The 22,923-nt window shown below is 41.5% G+C and overlaps 2 protein-coding genes across 3 annotated transcripts in view; both read right to left on the minus strand.

Annotated features, from left to right (window-relative positions):
• Window positions 1–1,185: 1,185 nt before the first annotated feature.
• On the minus strand, window positions 1,186–12,989 carry hao1 (hydroxyacid oxidase (glycolate oxidase) 1). Its single transcript, XM_049560301.1, has 8 exons — window positions 12,752–12,989; window positions 10,040–10,191; window positions 8,565–8,829; window positions 8,252–8,424; window positions 7,008–7,099; window positions 2,970–3,128; window positions 2,530–2,599; window positions 1,186–2,363 (listed from the first exon to the last, which is right to left on the minus strand). The coding sequence occupies exons 1-8, from the start codon at window positions 12,886–12,888 to the stop codon at window positions 2,296–2,298; spliced, it is 1,116 nt and encodes a 371-aa protein (XP_049416258.1). The 5' UTR covers window positions 12,889–12,989; the 3' UTR covers window positions 1,186–2,295.
• A 2,145-nt stretch (window positions 12,990–15,134) lies between these two features.
• smg1 (SMG1 nonsense mediated mRNA decay associated PI3K related kinase) overlaps window positions 15,135–22,923 on the minus strand; it is an 82,696-nt gene continuing 74,907 nt past the window's right edge. For both annotated transcript variants that reach the window (XM_049560175.1, XM_049560174.1), the window contains exons 57-64: window positions 22,410–22,562; window positions 22,096–22,275; window positions 19,979–20,206; window positions 19,280–19,491; window positions 19,094–19,194; window positions 18,453–18,629; window positions 16,898–17,004; window positions 15,135–16,434 (exon numbers count right to left, since the gene is read on the minus strand). In XM_049560175.1, coding sequence (XP_049416132.1) covers window positions 16,357–16,434; window positions 16,898–17,004; window positions 18,453–18,629; window positions 19,094–19,194; window positions 19,280–19,491; window positions 19,979–20,206; window positions 22,096–22,275; window positions 22,410–22,562 — 1,236 coding nt within the window. In that variant the 3' untranslated portion in view covers window positions 15,135–16,356. The remainder of the gene's footprint in view (window positions 16,435–16,897; window positions 17,005–18,452; window positions 18,630–19,093; window positions 19,195–19,279; window positions 19,492–19,978; window positions 20,207–22,095; window positions 22,276–22,409; window positions 22,563–22,923) is intronic.

Below are 22,923 nucleotides of genomic sequence, written 5' to 3' on the forward strand. Positions count from 1 at the left end.
ATGCTACTGACTGAAGAACATCATACTGTATAATCTATTAAAGTTGACATACAGCATATTACAACCCCTGTTTCACATCAGCGTGATTTCTGTCCCTTTACAATATTCAATTTTGGAGAATTCTGTTAATGTGTGACAAAAACTAACAACATTTTGTTGGACAAAGGGCTGAATGATGAAAAATATGATGTAAAAATAGAATTATAGTCAAACAGAAGGACAGAGCTGCTAATATTAGCTTAAACTCTGATAAAGTAGATGGGAGAATGCTACACTGGATGTTTCAGTCTGCACTGGTCTTTTGCAATGCAAGGAATGAATTTAACAGCGTTTGCGTGTCTGTCAGCTTACTATCTACATTAGTACCTGCTTCAGGAGCATTATTAGTTAACTCTAAATAGTCCAGAAACTGTCCCAAATATCTATTCTCCAAACTGACAGAGTGTTCTTTACAGAATGAACTCTCCTTTAAGTGTCACAGACCCTGTGATGTGTCCTCTCTGGGTATCTTGGCTTCTAATAATGCAGGAGTAGTTCATGGACCATTCCAGAGACAATTTAAACATTGTGGTCATACAGAGACCTCTAGCGTTTAAATAATGTTACTACACCCAAATGACCCAGGAACATTATTGTTGCCACATAAGCACACTTACTTCACAGTCAAACATAAATGCAGTTTCATATGTAACATGGACAAATTAAACAGGGTCGAGCTCAAGGTCAATATGGTTTCAGATTAAGCTTTGGAAACAGCAGTTTGACCAAAAAAAAACAAAAAAACAGAATCCTTCCCTCAATCCTTACTTGTGTTTTAAAAAATCAGCCTAATTTTGTGGACCTCCTCAGCAAGAGGTTCAAGTGCAGACCTCAAGTCAGGGAACCCCAAGGTCCCCATATGGTCTGTCTGCCTCTGCTGCTCAACCACCACCTCTGTCCAAGACCACATCCTTAAGGAAGGGGAAGAAAGTCCAAGAGGATCAACATCAACAATTGTTGAGTCGGGGAGGAAATTAAGAGGAGAAAGATGACAAAGGTAACTGATAAACATTTTCCCTTTTTATTTATCTTCATTTATTTACAACTTTTTTTTACATTATTTTTCTGTTCAGCTGCTAAAATGCTCAACTTTGTTTACCAGCTACTGCAACTCTGTCTGTCTGTCTGTCTGTCTGTCTGCCTGTATGTTGTTTGGTGCTGAGGGGGGGGGGGGGGGGGGTTGGGGGCAACAGTGGTGCACTGTATAATGTCTTAGTTGTCACTGCCAAATGTGCCAAAATGAGTGGCTATCGGGGATCCCTTTTTCATGCACTTTTTGCGGTGGGCCCCAAACATTTGCCTGGTTTGACTCAGCTGCTGTCGCAGCTGCATGAAACAGCTGGAAACTAAGACTTATCCAGACAGAATGTGTCCAGATGTTTTGTTTAGTGTAGTGCTGCAGTGTAACTACAGTACATTTAGTCAGGTGCTGTGTAATTGACAGGAGCAATGGTAACCATGACCATTGGTAACATGCATTCCTGAGTTCACCTTTTCAAACCTGTTCACACAGACAGCACAGCAGACGTCAATGTGGACTGAACTGCGATCACATTTCACTGCTTTGACACAAAATGCATTTATTGTACACAGTTTTTTAAACAAATACATTTTTATTACTGCCACTGCATTCAGTTACAACAAGACATTGGCCAGTATTACATCTCAGTCTTACAATAAAGTCTGAATACAAACATAAAGTTAATTACCTCAAAACTTCAATTAAACACCTAGCTCCTGTTACTAGCCCGCTGTGGCTACACATTTTGACAAATTAACACCTGTCTCAATTTTTTTTTAAACCGGATTGTCGGCTACCTCAAATTATGCCTCCATTCCTTGATTTCCCAAAGTTGTGAGTATTGCTTGAACAGGATAAAGTGGTGTCATGTCGGGATGCCGGGTACGGTAATCCTCGAGTGCTGTAACTCACTCTCTATCTGATGCGGAGCTAGATCAAATGAATGATTCGAAATTGATATATCACCTGAAGCCTAATTTATAATAATATTCATATTCGTAATATTCATACTGGTTTAAATAAACAATTCAATTGTATTTCCCAATCTTTGCTGATGAACAGTTTTGTGTGAAAGGAATTAAAGGCCTGTCCCATAAGGATGCCTGTCCCAAATAAAGGCCTGTTGATTTCAGTGACTTAAGCAAATAATAGCCCGGGCTATTAATTGAAGTTTTACGGTAATTTGACAAATGAATGTCCAGTGATCCATCAGGAATGTATTGTAGAGTCTTCTTTCACATCCTGGAGGTGAACTCTAGTCTCCTGACCAGAGACCTGCTCACCTCAGATACAGAACAACAACCTGCACGCGCACACACACACACACACACACACGCACACACACACACACACACACACACACACACACACACACACACACACACAGAATAGTTTATAGGTGGGTATTTCAACAAAGTAGGTTTGTTTGTGTGTGTGTGTGTGTGTGTGTGTGTGTGTGTGTGTGTTACCTGACAGGGCCATAGCCAAACGCAGTTCCTCTTTTATAAGTTCTAGAACCTCTGTAACTCCCTGCTCCCCCTGGACACACACACACACACACGCATATAACATGTTTGCTCAGTTTTTCATAATGACTATCTTTGTTTTGTTCCATGCTATGACTTTGACCACTAAAATCTGAAGTTCAAAAACACACATAAAAAAAACATTCTGTTTCAAATACTGTACTATGGAAGTGAATCCCAAAAAAAGCAAATATTAACTCAATATTCAAAAATCTAAAGTGTTCAGTTCCACTCCTGCATACACAAACAATTGAAATAGGTGGGGCTAGTGGCAGCCAACAGTCATTTCTCAATGGATATGACATCAGAGTGTTTGAGGTTGGGACTCTCAGCCCACCTCCTGTTTTCAGCTAATGAGACAGTAGATAAGTGCAGTGCTTCACCTGACAGGCGAGGCCCCACAGCACTGGTCGCCCAATGAAGACAGCCTTTGCTCCCAGAGCTAAGGCCTTTAGGACGTCTGTCCCTCTCCGCACTCCTCCGTCCAGGTAGACATCACAGCGACCCTGCACTGCCTTTACCACCTCCTCCAACACATCTAGCTATCCACACAAACACACACACATATCCTTTACTTCATATTTATATTGCCACATTAAAAACAATGTGTCTGGTGATACTCTGTGTTTATCTTATTGTCAACAGATACCTTGAGAAAAAATGAGTGGGGTCTGTGTATCCATATTCCTCTGTGTCATGAACACAGTTGGTGTCCTAAAGACTGCAATAAATATTAATCTTTGTCTGGTTTTGACTCCTGCCTACCTTTAAATTGAGTAAAGCTTATCTTTCCTAATACATTTGTTGCTCTCTTTGTTTGGGGTCTGCCATTTGTCTTTAAGAGTAACTTTATTTTTCAACCTAGACCCTATTTTTTCATGTTCTAATGGGAACATCAGATTTTGAAATTGGTCCAGTATTGAGCGAGACAGCTGCAGCCAGCAGTGGGGAAACAGACTGCAGTGTAATTCTTGTGGGCAATTGAGCACCATCACTTAACATTCACTAAAATGCTTGTTTTTGACACAGGCTCACATTGTTATTTTTATGTTGTGCTCACACCGGGCACAACTAAAACAATTCTCGCAAGGCAAATTAATGTAAAGTCAGTGTAAAGATGCAATCATACGCAATTGCCCACCGGGTAGGAACAATGCAAATGATGCAAAATATGTGAATTGAGCAGTACAAATCAAGTGAGAAGCACAATTTGGCGTCATACGCTTATTTGCAAGAGTTAAAATCTGAACTTCAGCGACCAATTCACGCCGCGATAGCCAATCAGCATTGAGATCCTCTGGGGGTGTATTATAATAATAATAATAATAATAATAATACATTTTATTTATAGAGTGCTTTTCAAAAACTCAAAGATGTTTTACAGGCATAAAAAAGTGCAAGGAAATACAATCAGAAGTGCAAAACAACAGACAAAAGAGGAAAAAAAATTACAGACAGGAGTGCATTAGGTATAGACAAGGTTGTAGACATATAAGGGTGCTGACAATACAAAGTTAGGTGGGTATAAGGTAAGAGCAAGAAGGAAGTAGGATGGATGAAATTTGTAAGTTAAATGCAGAACGGAACAGGTATGTTTTGAGTTCAGTTTTGAAGGAGGTGAGGTCTGTGCAGCTGCGGATGTGTTGTTGGAGGGAGTTCCAGAGGGTGGGGGCAGCAACAGAGAAAGCTCTGTCCCCCCAGGTGCGGTGCTTGGTCCTAGGTATGGTGAGGAGGTTGGCACTGGGGACGTACTGGCGGAAGGTCATTTATTGATTCAGCGATTTCATGCGTGTATAACATGAGTTATTCACACTTATGAAGTAAGTCAACACAAAATATTCTAGTGTGGCACAATGCGAAACTTAACATAATGTTTGGTGTGAACACAACATAAGCGTCTGACAGCGTTATGAAAAGTATATGCAGAGGTTAACCTTTTTGTTGAAGCGTGAAAATTGTTTTTGTTCAACCCCCCCCCTCCAAAAAAAAGAAAAAAAAACCTCCTTCTCCCTCTTCATTGATAAATACACCAAAAAAACGCTTCATTCAAAGTTGATAGAAATATAATAAAACTCACAAAAGCCACTGTGGTCCATCTCTCCACTGTTCTGACAATCCCTAACAGTTATTTAAGTGTGTATAGAGCTAGCGTATTTTCACTACTCAAAGCGTTTTTCACACTACGAGTCACATTCACCCAGTCACACATTCATACACTGATGGCAAGGTGCCACCTGCTACTCAGTTTGTAACACCCTCATTCACCTATGGAACAGCCATCAGGAGCAATTTGGGATTAAGTATCTTGTGCAAGGATACTCTGGCATGCGGACTGGAGGAGCCGGGGATTGAACTGCAGATCTTCCTATTGGTGGATGACCAACTCTACCTCCTGAGCCACAGCGGCCCTAACTAAACTGGGTGGATTAATGGTTTATTTAAACCAAACCAGAGCTGGTGATTGTTGGAACATTGAAAGAGTTTTATCTTGCTTCTGTCAACTTTGAATATAGTGTGTTTTACAATGATAACAATTACTGTTTATTTAAATTCAGTCTGGTGGGTTTGGTAATGGTGATTATGGGTCTGTTTCTGGTAAAACAAAAAGGATTTTACTCTCTAACAAAGAGGTCTATCTCTGTTGGGATCATTTCTGTAGTGTTGTCAGTCATTCTGAATAACAATCTGAGCTTGTCAGAGGTAATAACAAGCACTTTTAGTGGACGTAAATTGATGAAGCTCAATTGCCTGCAGGGATTACATAGCAGCTTGTTTCGCCACTGCTGGCTGCAGCTGTCTCTCTCAGTACTGGATCAGTTTAAAAAAAATGCTGTTCCCATTAGTCACTTAGATACAAAAACATGGGAAAATAGGGTCCAGGTTGAAAAAATACCTATGTTACCCATTAATTCAACAAAGACATGGCACTAGTCCAGTGGCTGAAATCCTGTGATGCCTGCACGTGCTGTGCCATGTTAAAGAGAAATCTTACTGATTAATCCTCAATTAAGAGGTCCAAACCATGTAGCCAAGGTAGCTGATGGTTTTGAGGTGGCTCACAGTGGTAGGACCAGTTACACTGCATAAGGAGGTCAAATGATGACAGGAGTGGACAGAACCAAGCCTGTCCCCCACTGTGTCTGAGTAGGGACCAATGGACTTGGAGCTGAATGCCAAAGACAGGGATGTCAGAAAATATTGAGTGATGCGTACAAACAGTGCAGTGCACTGTTCCCACAGGCGGGAAGAAGATTTTTTTTATGACTTTACTGTTGCAGGTGGCTGGCCCTGTCACACACTAGCTACTGCGATAACACTAAAATAGCACGTAATTGTGCTAGCTGTACATACCACCTGCTGGCTGTGGTGCTGATCAAATGCCTGTTTGAGGATAGAATGGTGAGCCTCTGCATTGTCTGGAGTGGTTGTGTGTGTCCACGTGTGTGTTTGCACATGAGCATGTAGTTGTGTGTAGCACAAAGCGAGGACTCAAGAAAAATACTTGCATCGGGGATGCAGAGGTGGGAGTAAGTCACACGTGCAAGTCACAGGCAAGTCTCAAGTCTAAACCTTTAGGTCTCAAGCAAGTCCCAAGTTACTGTGGTGACAATCAAGTCAAGTCCCTGTTATAATTCAAGCAAGACAAGGCAAGTCATTGCTCAGGTCAAGCAAGTCCTGAGTCAAGTCATATGAAATTCTGAAGATCTAGTTAAATGCTACTAAGTTAGCTAAAAAGAAACATTCACCCACCTTTCTTTGTGGGTTTTGTAGTGATGGATGAAGTTGGATGATGTGGTGGTGATGTCACTGATTTCTGAGCTGCAGATTTTGAATACTGCTGTTCTCTTATTACTGCTGTCATCAACAATATCATACTTGAATCCAAATTTTAGCATTTTTAAACTTGCCCCCTCAATATAGCTGCCTAGTGTGTTTGCCTGCTGGTCTGCAGTGTCCTCGTGCATTGCCAGGTTTGCGTGCACTGCACAAGAAATCACCAAATTATGTTTAAAAAAACAAAACATAGCTTCTCATTATCGAGAAAGATGCAAATAGTTAACCAGAGAGGGACTCCTTTCGAGTTCAAGTCTCAAGTCCTGAATACTAAGTCAAAGTCAAGTCTTTTATTAGTGTCAGTCAAGCAAGTCTCAAGTCCTCAAATTTGTAATTCGAGTCTGACTCAAGTCAAGTGATATGACCTGACTCAAATCTCCCAATTACGTTACGCTGCTAGGAGCACAACATGTTGCTGATTTTTGTGTTTTCAGCGGATTTGTTGACAGTAAGAAAGGTAAAGAATAACACCTCAAGTTTCCTTTAAAGCGTGAGACTGGTTAGTAGTTTGCTGGTTAGTAGTAGACGAGTTTATATACCATATTAAGTGTACAATATGACGTTATTTAAGTATAACTCGTACGGACCGTGGCAGGAACCCCATCCAGTTGTCGAGCTCCATGATTTGACACCAGGATGCCATTGACGCCGTAGTTCACAGCTTGGACAGCATCCTCACCTGACCCCACACACACACACACACACACACACACACACACACACACACACACACACACTGCTGAACAAGTTCATCTTGGCCCAGACAAAAAAGAGTTGTTGATTGATTGTGATTTTTATTCTAATATTTTCAGAGTTATACTGGCATAGCTGATGATCAGCAAGCTGGAAGTGGGGTCCTTATGGCACAGTAAAGCTTTTGCCAACAACTGCACAACACTGACATTAATATCTTACTCTAACTTTACTGTAGAGGGAAACAGCACTGGCTTGGGTTGTAAAACCAAATGTAAATTCAATTTTGCAAATGCAATAAGGGAGATTTCATTTTTTTGAGAATCACATTAAAGGTCCACTGGATGTAGAGGGATATATTGTCAGAAATGCAATACAATAGGGATGTTTTCTTTAGTGTACAAACACCTATAAATAAGAACTCTTGTGTTTGCATTACCTTAGAATGAGCCTGTCCTCATCTACAGAGGTCTCCATTTTGCACTGCCATGTTTCTAAAGTAGCCCAGAATGGACAAATTAAACATTGGCTCTAAATTCGGAATGTTGTGTTTTCACGTTTTCATATTTTTTCATCAACCACCGCTGTTAGCAGCCCCTCCAGTACAAGAGCATCAGAAAGACACTGATCTTTTAAACATGAATCTGCTTTATTCAGTGTTTTTACCAATTTAAATCACCTGGTCAATTTGTTTTGGAGAGGAAGAGATCTCTGTGGATAATTCGGCTCATGGTAAAAACCTCCTGAATGTTTGGATCTTAAGTTATCAGAGAAAACAGGTGAGCCCGCATAGCAGATGCTAGGCCAGTAACTTGTCTGGGTTGTGCCAAACAACATAGGAGAAACACTGATTTGTAACATGAAACTGCTTTTTGTTTTTACTGGTATATACTATACAATCATCAGGTCTGTTTGTTTTGGAGAGAAAGAGACCTCTGTGGATAATTCAGCTCCTGGTAAAAACTGAAGGAATTCTAACCTGGAGAAGTTTCAGCTGGTTGCAATCTGCAATCCTCAGCAGATGCCACTAAATCCCCCTAAACACTATTTCTTTAAAATCGATTCATTAATACTATACTGAATTCTATAACTCTAGTAAGCAAAAGGTTTGTGTATGTTAGTGTGTGTGTTTGCATACCATTAAGTACGCCTTTCACAATCACAGGAAGGTGTGTGTGTTTTTTTAGCCATGTGATGTCATCCCAACAGAGAGTGGGGTCTATTGCCTTTGCAACATAGACAGCCAAACCACTGTCGTTGCCATAGTTTCCCTCAGAGAAAGCCAGGGAGGCTGATGAGAAGTTAGACATGCTGGACAAGAACACACACACACACACACACACACACACACACACACACAGAGTAATGGTTAAGAATGGGACACAGTCTGTAGTATCCATTGTTGAATTTAGGAAGAATGTATATTGTCCTGTGTTGTGTTTGGTTCCTACCTCAGGTGTGAGGGCAGTTTAAAGCGATTGCGCATGTCATCCCATCTCCTCCCCAGGTATGGCGTATCCACAGTGACAAAGATAGCCTTATAGCCCGCCTCTTCTGCCCGGCGGACCAATGATAGTGTGAGCTCTCGGTCTTTGTAGATGTAAAGCTGCAGCCACAGGACGCCACCTGGTGAGGCCGTCATTGCTGACATCACTTCCTCTATGGTGGAGGTGGCCCAGGAGCTCAGCATCATCCCTGTCCCTACTGCTCTGCATGCTGGGTAGACACATGATATAACCATACCTGTCAAGTTTTGGATTTGAAAATAAGGGAAATTTTTCGGCGTTTTGCCTGGTGTGGACGCGATCATTACAAATAACTTTGGCCTCCAGACCTCCTAACGTTACTAATGTTACATGGTAAGCAGATGAAAGCATACAAGGGTCAAGTGGATTAGATCTATTTTGTGAGCGGTTTTGTCCACGACTGAAACCACTGCTCTGGCCAGGTGAATAAATGTGTTTGAGTATAACTGTCTTTTATTTTGTATTTCAACTCTCTACATGCATAGCTGTCAGGCTAATGTTACTAGCTAATGTTAGCTTTAGCTACCGTTAGCTACCAATTTCAACTCACTAGGTCAACCATTCCCAGAGGTCTGGTAAAACAGCGTTAAAAATCTAGGTTGTGACTGAAAACAGGGAGAACCAACTCAAGACACGTTTAATACAACGCTTCAACTTTTACATTTGACATTAGTTGACTCCACACCTCCAGACTGAAGGTGAAGGTTTTTGATCCACATCTACCACTGTTCCTGTGAGTTTCTATTTTTTTTACTTCTCCCCTTTATGTCTTACTATTCTCGGAACTTAAAGTGGCACTAGTTTTTCCAGTTTGATCAACTGGAACAGCCCTAAACAGCACAAATCATTGGCATTTGTGCTGTGTTGGAACACTTTGACTCCAGTTGCCTGCCCTCCATCTGGATAGTGCACTGATGTATGACGTCATATGCAAAAAAGAAAAAAATATTAGCAAGTTAAATTTTCTATTATTCTTTTCTCAATTCACGCTCTGTGTTATTCTATTTCCAAGGTACAGTCTATGTTATGTTATTTTCCCAGTTCAATTCTACATTATTTTATGCCTTGATTCTATTTTATTCTGCACTCGCAGGTTCCATTGTGTATCATTTCATATAGTGACTCATAATGGAATAAATGCACATGATGCAGTAATTCAGAATATAATAAAAGCTCCTAATGTAATAATCAGCACATGATGTAAAAAAAACATAAGCACATAACATAATAATCATTTTGTGCTAACCTCTCTGTCAAGTTCCATTCTGTCCTCTAAAGTTACACTGGGCATTATTCTGTACTCTCTTTAAAGTCCCATTTTTTATACTTAAGTTCCATTCTGTTTTCTCAAGTTACATTTCTTATTTCCCGTGTGTGTGTGTGTGTGCGTGTATGTTTACCTCTTGCTGTAGCTGTCTCTCCCTCAGGATGAGCCATCCTCTGCATTGCTGTGGCTGCAACACAGAGCGGCATGCTAAGCTTCTGGCCCAGCACAGAGACAGAGAGATCCACTTTGGACACGTCCCTCAACACACGAGGGACAAGGTGCCATCTGCCCACACACACACACACACACACACACACACACACACACACACACACACACAAACTGTTGATTAGTTTTAGTTAGTTTAAGTATGAACTGTTTTCCCACCTCTGCATATTTACACTTCATTTGGCACCTGTTTACATGTTATTGTAAAAACTGTTAAGTTTAGGTTTAAAACCTAACATAGTTAAAAATAACATAATTGAAAATAAATAAATATATACTCCAGTCAATGATGGCGGTGTCGCCCACAAAACTTCACAACAGAGTTTTCTGGAGGGGGCTGCAGTCGTGGATACACAGTGCGAACAGGAAAGGGCTGACCACACCACAAAGCTATTTGAATCCACACAGCTGTTGTGAAACAGCTGTGTGGATTCAAAACTGAATCTGAAGTCTGTTTGGGAGGAAGTCCAAAATCCAATGACAGAGGGGTGTTCCCAGGGGTGTTGAAATCATTACAAGGTGTTGATCAAATTATGCAGTGTGGTACAATGCTGTAACTCTGTTTAATTACTTTATATTTTCATCTATCTATGCTGTATGTGTGGTTTGTGGGTTGAGTTGAGTGTTTAGCATTTGTAGTGACCATGGGAATACTGAGACTGTCTAAAAGCTGGGACCTAATCAGTCTCGTTTTGAAAAAGCTGGTTTTGACCAAGTGTCAGCCTCTAAAAAATAAAGCTATTGCTGAAGTGCCAAAAACTGCAGTTCCTCTAATGGCCACTTGAGGCTGACTCAAGTCAATCCCTGTAGACCCAACTCTATCAAAATACCCAACTTTATAGTAGAAAGAAACATGTTTACAGCCTGGTACAAAAACTCATATATAATATGACTCATCTATTTAAATGTTATTCAGGCTTAAAGGTAAACTAACTGAAGGGGCATGGACGCTTTGACTGACAGTTTGGTGGTACCACAGTAAAGAGGGAGGATCAGTGGTGAGGTCACAGTGAAAATCATTTTCACACACCATTCAGTACACCAGTATACTAGGTGAGCTGAATCATAAGATAGTCAGTTTGTAATCAGTTTGGCTTTAACTCTCGTAACATGAGATATAATTATTTGGATCAAAGCATCAACACTGATATGTTTGCTGAACCAGTGAGAAAGTGATGATGAAACAGTTAAAGCTCAAAACACACACACACACACACACACACACACACACACACACACACACACACACACACACACACAGTTTGGCATGAGCTGACCCCAGGTCCCACAGAGATAAGTGTTATTAAAATTGTGTTCTTACAGGAAGTGCAATTTAAAGAGAGTTTGTTTTGTCTGCACTGTATACAGTGGCTCAGATACAGTGGGACTATGGACCTAACACACACTTGATGGGGGAACAATACTGAGCAGGATAAGCTGTGATCAGCAGAGCTGCTGTAATCATTAACCTTTCACAGATAGTTTTGGGTATAACCCTTCATGTTTGTTTCAAGGTAAAACCCTCTGAAAGGGTTCCTAGTTGAACCTTTATAAACTGTTCTACCAGGAGCAAAAAAGGGTTCTCCTACAGGGACAAGCTGAAGAACCCTATATGGTTCTAGTTAGCACTGTTATTTCCATGAGTGAAGTGTTCAGGGAGGAATTTTATTTTTGGCAGTTTTGGCAGTATGCCATTTCTTGGTAGCATAAGAGCTGTAGGAGCCACAATTACTAAAAAACCCTCCCTAGAATATCTTACATGCCAATTTACGCATACTGTATAAGAAATTGTAGGCCATTTCATAAAGTTACGCACACATTAGGTAGATACTTTTATTTGTCCCTATGGGGAATGGAATTGATGTATGAACACAGGACAAAAAAGACGTACGCATGAGTGTGATTGCTGCTTACAGCAATAAACAAACACACTGGTCAAAAAGTGAATGGTGACAAACTAATCACATTTTTATTAAGCCAGAATATAAGGCATTTAGGCAACAAAGCTAAAGACAAACCAGCATGTTCACACATGAAAGCTGAATGACCTGTTTGAAATAAGACCCTTTCAAGATCATTTTTAACCAGATTTCAGACAGATTTTAGAACGATCAACTTTTTTCCTAGTCTAGCCTGGCTGAGAAGTATTACAGGTTGGTGGTCCCATGCAGAGGTAGGTTTTATGGAGGAATAAATATGGTTATTAGAGTGAGTTAGATTAGTCTACATTTTGCCAGTAGGTAAGTGCAAGTAAAGTAAAAAAGACAGTATGAGGTTCAGTGGTAGGTTTAAAGATTTGTAACATCAGAAATGTGGACTTTCACACAGAAGAGCTTGACTTATTTTGACAAAAAGAAATTATAAGATGGATACATGAAATTATATACAATGTTTGTGGCAGCAATCAAAAATTTAAGACTATTTAATGACGGTTAAGGCCATTTATCAAAGTTAAGACATTTGAAGAAGCTGCAGACACCCTGGTTACATGATATTTTGAATGAATTCCAGTATTGTCTGTTTTACTTTACTTTACTGTTGGGCCTCTTATGTTTCAGGCAGACTGTACCCTCTTTGTACGTGTGTGTGTGTGTGTGTGTGTGTGTATGTGTGGTACCTCTTAAAGGCAGCAACATTATCAGCCAGTGTGTTTTGCTCATCAGCTCCTGAGCGGTAGTAGTCATACACAGCTTTAGGAAGAACTTTCTTGGCTTCCTTCTCAAAGTCCTCGACACAAACACGCTGCCCCGACATTACTGTCCACTCAGACGCCAAGACACTGATTCGTCTCACTGTCTGTCCCTCTGACACACAGCGCAGGGTGAGCGGTGCTAAGCAGAGCAGCTGTAATATATTAACCTACTGGGCCTCTTCTTCTTAATCAGGACCTGTGAGGGGGTTTCTGCTCTGCTCTGACCTGTTTACACAAGATAAAGACGGGTTATGAAGGGCGGAACAAACCCAGAGAATTTTGGGTATTGTGATTATGACTCTGAACCACCTGGACATTTTTTATAAAGTGTGTTTTTAGACTTTTACTGGCTTATGAGACAGTGCTGGCTGCCTGTGAACTTTGAATCCATGTTTCAATCCCAGTTTGCACTGACACAACTGCTCATGTATTCATTCACGACAATGGACTACCAACATGCAGTGGAAAGTGCCGTGTAATGTTACAATGCAGAAGAATAATTCTCATCATCTCTATTCTGTTAAAATCAGAGGGTTCAAGCTTGTACCAGCTGTCTTTCAGCAGGTCTACATGTTGCAGCTGCTCCTACAGTGCCTTTGTGTTTATAGAATCATGTTATATAACTGCACTACCCTAACTGTGTATACATCAGTAAATGCATACATTTATGTAGGTCTCAAGCCTGAAGAGCTGAAACCCTATAGTTTTTTATGACTATGCTTTTTTTCCCCTACAGAAATGTTTTCACAAATTCTGGTGAGATGTTACATATTACACACATGACATTTTCACCAATGATTCAAAGTAGTGTGCAAATGCTGTTCAAGAAATATGACACCAGTTGGCCAGATGAGGGCGCTATAATTAAGGCTAAAAAATTGTATTTTTGAAAGGACAAAAGTCTGATTGACTTCAAATTAAAAAATACAGCTCAATGTGCTCTACGAAAACACCTCAAGAATCAAGATGGGACCACTGGGGAAATTTTCTGCCATTTTGAAAGTTTTTTATATATTATTGGACCAAGCTCATCAAAATTTATTAAAAACTTGTTGATATCTCATTGTGTTTTAAAGATACTGACCAATGAACTGTAAAGAGGGTGTAGCTCAGCATATAAATAGACAAATAGACCTAACTCCATAACCTAGTCTCGCCACCAGACAATCAGAGATCTCCGCCTTCTGATAAAGCGTCTAAAGATTGACTTGTGAGTCTAATCATCACCATACAATTACCTTTTTCAAACCCTGAAAGTTTCAGATTCAGATCAACCACTAGGGGACGCTGCAAAAATGCAAAAAATTTGCATCTCATAATCAGCAACAGAGATTTGTATGAAATTTGGTTTGCACCCACCTGGGTCATGTCCCAGTCGATGCACAAAATTTGGAAATGGTGGCTTAAAGAGAGTGTGGCTTATTACATTAAACGTACATTTCAAGACATTTCACATTCTAAACTTAAAATAAATCATAATAAATCACCAATTTGTCCTACCGACCTGAATTTTTTTCAACATATCCACTGATTTGTGACACGTTTTTCTCACTGCAATCTATAGTCAATTGTCAGACATTCTTTGGACACTAGATATCATGTTTCAAATGGTGTTCAGATTGGTTTCATGGTTAGGTCACAGTGATATTCAATATCTTTTTTTTTTTTTTTGAACATTTTTGGGGCATTTTAGCCTTTAATTGATAGGACAGTCAAGGGTCAAAGGGGGGAGAGAGACAGGGAGTGACGTGCAGCAAAGGGCCACAGGCTGGAGTCGAAACTAGGCCGCTGCGGCAGCAGCCTTGTACATTGGACACCTGCTCTATCCACTAAGCCACCGACGCCCTGATATCCAATATCTTGTTGTAATTTGTACTGTATGCACATTTTCTTTTTCATCTGATTTTTAACCAAATGTCACCAAAATATTTGACAATATACCTATGTCCCTATCATCACAAAACTTGCCGTTCCTCAACATGTCATTCGACCACTTTAATTAGATGTGCTAATAAGCTAACTTATGGATATATTGGCTTGGAATTCTAACTAGTCAAAAAGAAATTGTTTAGATCTACAATTGCTATTACTGCTAGTGATTAAATGTTGAAACTGTTGACAACTCATGTCCATGTCTATGTTTCTATCATCTGGTAATGATACTGGAAAACTGGTAACAAAAGGAAAACTTCTTCAACTTTGTCAAAATATCAAAAAAGATTCATGCATGTTTTTTTGTGTGTGTGCATGCAGTTTCTGTCATTGGGGTGATCTAAAGATTCTCATTGTTAAATAAGACAATTAACAATTCTCAGTTCCATGTTTATTTGGCATCCAACAAAATCCAATAAAAGCTTTAAGAATTAACAATTTGCACCATCACCAAAAGCAAATTTCTCCCACTAAAAATGTAAAACTAGAAGGTCAAGGTTAATAAAATGCAAGCATTGGGGCTGGGGAGTGAATATGTATGAGGCAAGAAACAGCTTCTGACAGGCAAGTCAAAAAAAGGCAGAAATCTACTCTTCTACAGTTCCGTCTAAAGGACCAAACATAGTTAGAAAGCTCAACACAGACTTATGATGCACACCGAAGAAAAAGAATCAGACAGAGGTTGTTCCTCGTGTAAGTGACGTCACCTTTACGTGTCCGCTTGAAGATCACAAGTGAGCTGTCCAAAACTATTTCACATGATTGGACACTTCAGTTTTATCCACAAAAGCACAAAGGACCTTCCTGAGAAAACAACTCCACTTTAACTTTAATACCGGAAATCTTCAGAGACGTGTAAGAGTCTTTACTGTTTATCAATCAAAGTACAGTTTGATTATTTTTTCCCACCTTAATCTCTTCATTACAGGTGGGTGTCCATGTAGCCTTAAGAATCCCATTGAACCTTCGTTCTCATCATTACTGCCCAACCGTGTAACCCACTGGCCAATCAGAACCACAACGCCATTGAGATAAAGATTAGAGAAAAACAAGTGTGGCCATGGAAATGACCCATCCATCTGAGCTCTGGCCCTGATGAAGTCCCATCCACAGCCTGTCAGCTGTGTGCTTCAGGGGGAAACAGCTCACTTCCTGCTTCATCCTGCCCTCAGGTGGACTTTGATTGGCTCAACAGGATGCAGTGATGTTTATGGGTACAACTTGACAGTGAGCTATGCAGGTGAGGGGGGAAGGTATTTCTAAGTCGAGGGTGAGGAGGCCTTTGCCCTCCTTCCCCCCTCCCCCATTCGGCGCTGCTTTGCCTGGTCAAACCCCAGAGAGGAATGCGGGGGCATCAGGCCCACTAAGCGTTGTGTTAGCCCGATCGCCGGTGGTTGGGGGAGTGTGGTTGCAGCGGTGCTACGAGGTCGCTGCCCCAGTTTGGGTGCCCAGGAGTTTGGGAGGGCGGACTAAGTGATCCGCTTCCCATTTCCTCCCCCCAGTGTGGCCCGGTGCTGCTGTTCCGACACCCCAGACCCGCTGGACTCTGGTGGATCTCCAAGCCTTCGCTGGACCAAAGACATGAAGCGGCATAGTGTTCACACCCAGGCGGTCCAGCCCTCATACAGCTGGGCCAGGTTGTCCATGTTGGTGGCCTCCTTGATGACTATGTCCACCTGCAACAAGACAGCAGGACACCAGCTCAGGAGACATATCTCATAAAACCTGGGTCTCATTTTCAGAGGCAAGTGAAAGCAAAGATAAGTTTGGCTTTTCATCCCAGTAAGGAAGGGCTGAAGGTAAGAAGGCAGTGCATGCGTTTTAAAAAATGATTTTTAATGACATTTAATGATTTTTTTTATGACATTTAAAAATGTTTTTGATAAATGAGACTTGGATTATTCTGCACGAATTGTGTAAGAGTTTGCAAAGAGATATTCTGATATAGTTTTGCTGTTGTTAAACCTGATCTCCATTTACTTTAGTTAATCAACAATGCTTCCGGTTTCCGATTCTTCGTTCTTCGTTGGGAGGAAAACTCTTTCACAAATTCAAGTTAACACAGCATGAATAACCGATACATAAATGGTCATTTTGTGTGTAAATCTGGCTCAGGAGCCAGTGTGTCTTGAGTATTACCTGCTCTGTGACGCTCATCCTCCTGTTGGGATCAATGTCTCTGCCCTCCAGCTTGGCTTTCACTCTCTTCCACACACTGACAGCGTACGAGTTCCTCTCCTGGACAGCTGCAACACAGCAAGTGGCAGGTTCAGAGAAGTGCATGTCATCACAATCACATCCACAACGACACAGTCTCGATAGCAATGGTAACCATTGTATGAGCACAGTGCAAAGTGGTGGCGATTAACTAGCTAGTGGGATACATACAAGGGGTGCAGGAAATAATTGATTCTTAGATGCATTGTGACATGGACACTTTGGCAGTACAGTATGCAATAGGGGTGCAACAGGGTCCAAAGGACAGAGGGATGTTGTATGCTGTAAGGCCCTCTAAAGGCAAATTGTGATTTGTGATATTGGGCTTTATAAATAAAATTGAAAATTGAAATTTAATTGAAATTAAACGAGTCTGAGAAGTCCTGGGCTTTTTGTAAAACATTCACGACGCCTTCTGAGAACCACCGCAGAGATGCAAATAATTTCACTTTCAGCCATGCTTGCTGTTGCTGTGGGTAACAGTATGACATCAATATGTCAACAAGTCGAAATATCGCAAGTATCATGATAGGAGTTTTTCCTATCATATCAAAAATTATATTGGTATTATCTTCAACGAGATGATATGGCACACCCCTAGTATGCAATCATTGGACACTATGCCAGCATATATATCGCAAGTAAGTAATTAAGTGTGTGCAACTGCAGATGGATACAATCTGAAATCTAAAAGCTCAGATATGGCAGCATTTTGGCTATAAAGTTGAAAAGAAAAGGGACCTGGACAAAAGCCACACTGTCTGCAAGTACATTCATCTGTTAATCTAATTGTGGATTACTACAAATACACTGTGCTGTGTAGTATCAAGTACTCACCCAGTGGAAAAAATAAATCATATATAGAAATCAAACTTTGTGATACATCAATGAGAGTTTTATCATTGACTCGTTGCCCTCTAAATCACAAGTCAAATTGTGAGGTGCCTGAGGATTCCCTACCGCAATACACAAATGCACTAACATATACAAGCCGGCTGGACCATCTACTGCAACAAAGGCCATAGAAGCTTAGATTACAGCACACATACAGTGAGCGTGACTTCATTCTCTGCTCTGGATGCCATTACTCTACTATATCTTAACACAGCAAATCACTATTTGCTATGTTAAGATATAGTAGAGAAATGTCGTTATGTCATACAGAGCTCCTTTAGCTAATGACCTGTGTTAGCCTGTTTATTTGCAGAATTTGTCTGAAAAGGTGCCACATCACTATTAAAATGTATATGTTCATATCGTTTCATTTTGCTTTTTAGGGAGTTTTTAAGAAAATCTAATTTTAAGGTCATACGTTGCTTTAAATCACACAAGGGAAAATCCTGAGGTTGAGACATATGAAAAAGGTATCGCTTTATAGTGTTTGTTACTTTCAATGTTTGGTATTGCCTTGCAATACATCTGAAGTCCAAACCACAGAGCACTGGGCAGTCATTGCAATGACGGTGAAGAACAGTACCTCGTCCTGTTTTGGGGTCTCGTACAGCCCTCTTGGGGCTGGGGTTGAGGCCTTTGTTGTTCATCAGCAGAGCACTGGGTGGGGTATCAGTGGGGGTTCCCAGGTTGCGTGGCAAAGCCTTGCGTGCATTCTGCGACATTGAGTCTGGCTGGGTCTTTACCCCACTGCATTTCACAGCTGAAGTCAAACCACATATGACATGGTGTGAGAAAAAAACAGTTAACAGGCACAATTTGATTAGTATCAGACAGATTAAATGCATCTAATCCATCTATATTTTACTAAAGCTCTGTACACTTGATGGGTGGCTGTAAAAAGTGTCTTCCATGGTAGACAACAGCAGCTGTGGTCAGCTCGAATTAAGTTCGTAAAGCCCCTTTTCACACCAAATAGCTGCAGGAACTGTGGAGCCAAAGGGACTAAAGTAGAAACCGAGTCCCTTTAACAAAATTTGTTTGTGTTTCAGCCACTTCTGTAAAGTCAAGTCTCCGGATGGATTTTACAAGAGTATTAAAATGTCAGTAGACATGGATCCTTTTTTTTCTTTCTTTTTTTTGCTGTGAAAACTGCTCGTCACTGGAATTCTTTGTCACTGAAGACAGCTGCTGTTCCAAGCTAGGAAGAAAGCCTCAGTGTCTTACCTGCTGCAAAGCTTGTCTGGGCTGCAGAAACAGGACTGGAACATTCACTGTCTCTGTCTGTCACTAGTGGGGAGGCAAAGCTCACCAGGCCATTATAAACACTGTAGTGAAGCACACCAAATATTAAGCACATATACAGGAAAATTAAATGTGTGTATGAGTATAGGTGTGTGTGAGTGTGAGTACCTCTGGCTCTGGGAGTGCAGCTCCTTCAGAGTAGCAGGAATCTCCTCCAGCAGTTCCAGCTGCTCCTGGCTGCGTGGCTGCCCACTGGCCTGCACCACAGTGAATAAGACTAGCTGGATGTTGTCCTGCCAGGCTTTGTACTCCAAGAGGAAGTGACGCACACTGCCCTCATATGCCACCTCTTCACCATCTGCCAATGCTGCCTCCTCATCCTGTATGACCGAATTAACACAGAGAATGACCACTGCATCACAGCTGTAACAGACATATGGGTCAGGACAGAAGTAAACTACATCAAAAACACTATCAAATTATTTAAGAATTCATTTTTAAATCGCTTAAATGCTCTTTTCTGCTTTATTTTATTGTCAGACAGCGATATGTGATGGGTACCTGAAGCCATTATATCGCGCTCTTGAAAACCAGTAGGTTAGTATGTTTGTATTATTGTGTGACTTTGACTTTTTAAAAGGGTTACTTTGGATTCTCTTGATCCCCACAATAACACAAACTGACTAACCGATCAAAACGGCAGTAAACCAGCAGCTCCTGTGTTCAGGAGAAAATCACAGTTTTCGTCAATAGAGTTTGGTGGATTTGATGAGATCACAGATGGGGAATGTTAATGGCTTCCCTGTCGCAATGAGCAGTCTGACAGAGAGGTAATGTGATGGAAATACTCTCAGGCCTTGAGCGTACCTTAGACATGGCTCTTAGCAGGTGCTTGACATCGGCCAGTTGGCGGTTGTGGTTGGACAGGATAGTCTTAATAGAGTCAACCAGGAGCTGCAGTGTCTCTCCACATGACTCCAGCTGCTGCTCCCGCTCCTCCTGAGTCCTTCGCTCAACGCTCAGCTCCTCCTCCAGCTGCCTCTGGGCACAGCTCAGCCAATCAGGACTGCCTATGGGCAGGTCCAGCACTGGACTCTGTAGTGATCAACAAAGACCTTAAAGGTATTGTGAGGAGTTTCTGACCTGCAGAAGGGCTACTTAGTGGCCCCCCCTTTTGTGTTTCTAATGCGTGTTTGTTAGATCTCAAAAATACATATTGTGTTTTTGTGAGAAACACAATGTAAACATGACTTGACTCTGACATGAAAACCCTTTAAAAACAGACCTGATCTGTCAGGTGTCGGTCTGTTATTTGTGTAATATGCTGATGATTTCAATGGCAAAGAGGACTCCAAGCAGTCTATGCAAAAAGGTGACTTTAAAGCCCCGTTCGCATTACATGGTATTCACCGCGATTTTGACGTCGCAGAGGATCTTGGGAGCCACCTTGGGTCGGAGATGAGTCGGCAGATAGTCTGCCACGACGAGTCCTCATGTGTGAACAAGCCTACGAGCAAGTCGACACGACTGACAAAGAGCATCAGCCAATGAGAGGCAGGATACGTCCCACGTAGGGTGACCAGACGTCCCGAAAAATTCAGGACAGTCCCGAAATCCAAACAGTTGTCCCGAATCCCGAACCCTGCCCTAATTGTCCCGAAAATGACACTAGAGCAGAGTCTGGAGTAGTTATTGCCTGGCTGCACTGGCTGCAGCAGTTCCTACATGAATTATGGGTGTTGTAGTTTTTAAATTGTGTACGACAGTGGCGATGAAGAGATCGATAGATACTGAGATCGCAAGTTGCAGCCGCAAGGACAGGGAAAGCGCAGGCAGCCACGAGAAGGAGTGATTTGCACGTTGCAGTGCAGCCTCTTGTTCTGACTGTTCAAAACTGTTCTACAAACTTGTTCTACAAACTGATAGGCCTGTAATGAATGTATGTGTGTTTTATTTTGTTCGCCTTTATTTTTTATTGAGTTTAAAGGACAAGTGCACTTATATTGATCACTTCCATAAAATAAAACGAGAAATTGGAAAAGAGGAAAAGACTGAAAAAAATGTTCAAATTAAATTAGGGAACTGATCACAGATGTATTGTCTCTGTGTGTTTTTACAACTATTGCTATGCTTTTAATGAAGCTGACATGTCCTGTCCCGAATTTCACCCATTCTCATCTGGTCACCCTAGTCCCACGTCAGCACACAGGAGGACAGACAGAAATGTGAGGAGGACAAGCCGCAGGGTTGCCAGGTCCGCTTATTAGCCGCAACTTTGGGTTGTTTTTTGTAAAGTCGCTTACAAATATTGGTTGTCGCGGGTTGCGGTTTTTTGGGCTTGTTTCCAAAGTGGAGTTGCTTATTTGGGCTTTTGGGCTTGTTTCCATAGCCCTGGTTGCTTGTTTCTCTCCCAAGGTCTGGCAACACTGACAAGCTGGCAAGCAACAACAATGACGCCGTCCACAGGATCACAGGGAGCGCGTTGTGTTTGGACCCAGGCCCTGGAGGCAGATATGATTCAACACTGGGAAGAATATCCATGCCTTTATGATGTGTCATCTCACAAGTTAAAAAACATAGTTTGGTGACGTCACCGCGTTATATCTGGGGCTCTGTCGGCGAGGGCTCGGTGGAGAAATCTTGTGGTGTGCACACACAGGTCGTAACGCTGTTGGAGAGACTCCCGCTGACAGAAACACACGTCGCCAGGTATGAACACTCAAAAGATTACGATAGTCTCCGTGAAGCAAAATCAGGGTGAAAATCATGTAATGTGAACTAGGCTTAAGAGTTTCTTTTATGCTTTTATAACATTTTCAGAGTTGCAGTAGGAAGCAGAGCATGAAGTATTGAAATTAATGGATCATCCAAAGACATAACTTGACCTGAATGAATCATCTGATTAATACTAAAATGCTGTCAGGTAACTGCCTCCCATTTTTGACAGGATTAGAGAGTATGTATAAGTCAGAGGTCAAACCAACCAGTCTGTGCAGCAGTTGGAGCTCCAGTGGAGACACAGTGCTGCTAAACTGGGCAGCATAGGAACAGGTTTGCTGGCAGCGCTTCAGCAGCTCAAACAGTGCTGCATCCATGTTGAGGGCCTCAGGGGATCGGGTACGAAGGCCTTCGAAGTTCAGGATGGTAGAGCACAGGAAGGTGACCTGGAAAAAAAAAAAAAAAAACAACAAAAAAAAACAGAAAGGAAACTTGAAGTTTATGTAATTCTAGTCATATATCAAATGCTGGGGATGGTAAGAAAATGGACCCTTAATCATGACTATGGCAGTGGAGATACCTGGCTGGTACGCTGGTTTTCTCTCGCCACCATGGCGCGTCTCTCCCTGATGGTCATCTCAAAGTCCTGCAGAACAGGAGCCAGGGCTGGGTTGGCTCCACCGGCCCACTTTAGGCGCTGCTCAATGCTAGCCTCCAGCGACACCAGCTTCTCCTGAGGACAAAACCAGATAAGATAAATCTTTATTGTCATCGTACAGTCATACTTGTGTACCACAGCACAATGAAACAACAGGATTCTTTTTTTTCTCAGATACAACAACTTTTAGGCGAAGAAAATAATGAACTGGAAACTTTCTCAAGACGTGGACTGTGTGCCTGATACTTGGTGTGCATCCCAATGCTAACATCCCCTCTACTAAATAAGATGTATCATTAAGGTTCATAAGCCACATGCTGTGTGAATGTGTGTGTCAGAGACAGAGAGAAAATATAAAGTTTGAGCCATCGTCACAACAAGTATACAGAGTACAAGCAGTGTTGGTCAGTAGCGGTGCTACAAGTATTTCTGAAGC

Source organism: Epinephelus fuscoguttatus, linkage group LG19, assembly GCF_011397635.1.
Source record: "Epinephelus fuscoguttatus linkage group LG19, E.fuscoguttatus.final_Chr_v1".
Taxonomy (NCBI): domain Eukaryota; kingdom Metazoa; phylum Chordata; class Actinopteri; order Perciformes; family Serranidae; genus Epinephelus; species Epinephelus fuscoguttatus.